Source organism: Myotis yumanensis, unplaced genomic scaffold, assembly GCF_028538775.1.
Source record: "Myotis yumanensis isolate MYYU_CA2020_CCGP unplaced genomic scaffold, mMyoYum1.0.hap1 SCAF_1, whole genome shotgun sequence".
NCBI lineage: Eukaryota > Metazoa > Chordata > Mammalia > Chiroptera > Vespertilionidae > Myotis > Myotis yumanensis.
The window spans coordinates 171,914,089-171,917,351 of NW_027223752.1; the positions used below are offsets into that span (position 1 = coordinate 171,914,089).

Below are 3,263 nucleotides of genomic sequence, written 5' to 3' on the forward strand. Positions count from 1 at the left end.
GTGGTGAGAAGGGAAGCGGTGGCAGACACCGCTGCAAAGGAAGTGCGGGCACAGGGTCATGATCAGCTGGTGGCTGGCGGGGGGACTCGCCGGCCGAGGCAAAGTAACGCAAAATCCTCACGGAGGCTGTGGTTCGCGGAGGAGGCGGGTCGCATTAGCGCCATCTGTCAAACCTAAAGGATGGACGACAGGAGGGTGGGGAGGGTGCCCCGGAAGGAGGATGTGTGCCAGCGGGTCTCCGCCCGCGCAGCGCTGGGGTGTGCGGGGCGGGGAACCGGAAGGAGGGCGAGTGAAACCCGGAGGCAACTTCACGCGGTCGCCAGGACCCGGCTGGGCCACCAGGGGGCGCTCCTGCGTGCGCCTCCCCCAGGCCTCCCAGCTCCTCCTCCGGACACGTGACCACCACCGGAGGCTGTCCTCGCTCCCGCGGCGCAGCTCGCTCTGTTTCTGCCTCCCGCCGCGGTGCCCTTCTTCTCCCCAGTTCCCATCCCTCCCTTCTCCCCCCTCCTTTCCCACGTCCCAATAGCGGCTCGAGCTGCGAAGCGCCCGCCCCTCCAGCCTCCTCTGCGCTTGCTCATTGGCTGAAGCCTCAAGGACGCGTCCCGAGGGCGGGCGGCAGCCATTGGTGGGCTGAGCCATCCGAGTTCCCGGATGAGGGAACATTCTGCCGCCGTATAAAGGGAGCGGGGAAGGCGGGAGACAGCGCAGTTTGAATCGCGGTGCGAGGGAGTCGGCGCTGGGATCTCGCTGGGTGTCTGGCTCCTCCTTTCTCTGCCCTGCTCTCTTGAGCTTCAGCAGAAATCGACATGGTAAACTTCGCAGGGGCTCTCGCGGGCTCCTACCGGAGGGGAAAGCCCGCAACCCACGGAGAGGGGGGTGAAGCGGCGGCGGTTGGGAGCGCGCGGAGACGGCATTGGGGAGCGCGGGGGGAGGCGATCTGTCGGTGGCGAGCTGGCCGCCTCCGATCTCGCAGCGGGCGGCGGCGGTTGAGTGCGCGCGCGGCGCCGCTGGGGACCGGCGGGCGCGGACGGGCGGACGGACGGACGGGGGCGCGCGGCCGCGGCGGGCGGGCGCGCAGCGGGGGGCGTGCAGGCGGGATCGCCTCGGCGGCGCGCGGCGGGCCGGGGACCCTGGCGGGGCGCGGGGGCGCGCTCGGGCCGCGCCGCGGTGGGGGAGGGGCGCGCCGCCCCAGTAATCCTATCTTCTCCGTTCCTCCTCCGCTCGCGGGCGTGTGCGCGCCGTAGGCTGGCGGTAAGGCTGGGAAAGACTCCGGAAAGGCCAAGACAAAGGCGGTTTCCCGCTCGCAGAGAGCCGGCTTGCAGGTCAGTGGTGGTGGTTGGGTGCAGCCGGGGGATCGTGGCGTCTTCCTTACCCTTTGCTTGTCTGTCATTTGCTCTCGATGAGCGTTTTCGTCTTTGCGTGGGTGATGCGGTGTCGCGATTTGTTTTGCCGATTCGATCAATATCGGGGCGGGGGGGGCGATCACGTGTGTGGATACGGCGGGGGGGGGGGTGCCCCTCGCTGCACCAGCGTCCTTGCTCCTAGCTTTGGCGCGCGTCTGATTGTGTCATCTTTGATTCATATCTTTGTGCATTTGTTTTTGCTTAAAATTAAGTTTCCGGTGGGCCGTATTCATCGACACCTGAAATCTAGGACGACCAGCCATGGACGCGTAGGCGCGACCGCTGCTGTGTACAGCGCAGCCATTCTGGAGTACCTCACCGCAGAGGTAAAGGGGTGCACGCCTGTAATCTGGGAATGGTTTGCGGGCGGGGGGGGCGGGGGGGTGCGGTAGGTGGCGAGAGGGAAGGAGGAAAGTGATGCAAGAAAACTCCCAGGCCCCGAACGCGGCGAGAAGCCTCTGGGAACGCTAGAGGGAGCTGGTGGTCATTGAGCGGTCCTGCTGAGCTTGAGCTGCTCTGGGAAATAAAATTGCGTGCCCCCTTTTTACAGCTTATGCCATTTTGACATTCAGGTAGGGGAGGGGAGGGGAGGGAGGCAATTGCTAGATGTATGTTCATGAAGGTTTGTTCTGCTCTGGATCTTGGCCTAAAGAAACAGCTGGAAGAAAATTGATGAGTCTTTGCCTTCTAGGTACTTGAATTGGCAGGCAATGCATCAAAAGACTTAAAGGTAAAGCGTATTACCCCTCGTCATTTGCAACTTGCTATTCGTGGAGATGAAGAATTGGATTCTCTCATCAAGGCTACAATTGCTGGTGGTGGTATGTGAATACTAAAATTTTACTTCGAATTCCTTTAGAGGAAATAATTCTTAGCTTTTTAAACATTCCCATTAGTTTTTAATCTAAAAGAGGACACCTGAGCAGAATTTCACTGATACGCAGTATCAATTATCAATGTATGGAATAATTTAATGAGTTTTTACTTTGCATACTTGAATTTCACATTTAAAGACATCTGCCAAGTTAAACAACTGTTCTGGTTTAAGTATAGTGTGATTTTTTAAATGTGTATTAAAAACTAGAATTAATCCCTGTCCCTCTCCTAGGTGTTATTCCACACATCCACAAATCTCTGATTGGGAAGAAAGGACAACAGAAGACTGTCTAAAGGATGCCTGGATTTCTTATTATCTCAGGACTCTAAATACTCTAACAGCTGTCCAGTGTTGGTGATTCCAGTGGACTGTATCTCTGTGAAAAACACAATTTTGCCTTTTTGTAATTCTATTTGAGCAAGTTGGAAGTTTAATTAGCTTTCCAACCAACCAAATTTCTGCATTCGAGTCTTAACCATATTTAAGTGTTACTGTGGCTTCAAAGAAGCTATTGATTCTGAAGTAGTGGGTTTTGATTGAGTTGACTGTTTTTAAAAAACTGTTTGGATTTTAATTGTGATGCAGAAGTTATAGTAACAAACATTTGGTTTTGTACAGACATTATTTCCACTCCGGTGGATAAGCTCAATAAAGGTCATATCCCAAACTAGTTGTTTTTAATGTGCTTGATTGTAATAGAAACGCCTTTCTTTTGAATAGGTCTCTCATCCATCAATAACTTAAGCATATATCTTCTCCAGAAATTAAACTTAATTTTCTATATAAACAGCAGGCCAAACTGTAAAATAATATTGTGTAATTAGCTATTAAAGATTTTAAAACTTTGGCAGGACCTGGAATGGGACAAGTTTTTTAGGCTATTTGTCCATCTCAGTTTGCATGTTGTCCAAACCTGCTGTGTGTGACAGCTCTGCACTGTGCAGCATGGCTGTGATGGACTTGGGGAGGAGGAGGAGGAGGGC

General features: G+C 54.6%; 1 protein-coding gene across 1 annotated transcript; it reads left to right on the forward strand.

Moving 5' to 3' along the window:
• Positions 1–651: 651 nt before the first annotated feature.
• H2AZ1 (H2A.Z variant histone 1) lies at positions 652–2,950 on the forward strand. Its single transcript, XM_070408831.1, has 5 exons — positions 652–809; positions 1,245–1,322; positions 1,616–1,729; positions 2,095–2,224; positions 2,512–2,950. The coding sequence occupies exons 1-5, from the start codon at positions 807–809 to the stop codon at positions 2,571–2,573; spliced, it is 387 nt and encodes a 128-aa protein (XP_070264932.1). The 5' UTR covers positions 652–806; the 3' UTR covers positions 2,574–2,950.
• The last annotated feature ends 313 nt before the right edge of the window (positions 2,951–3,263 follow it).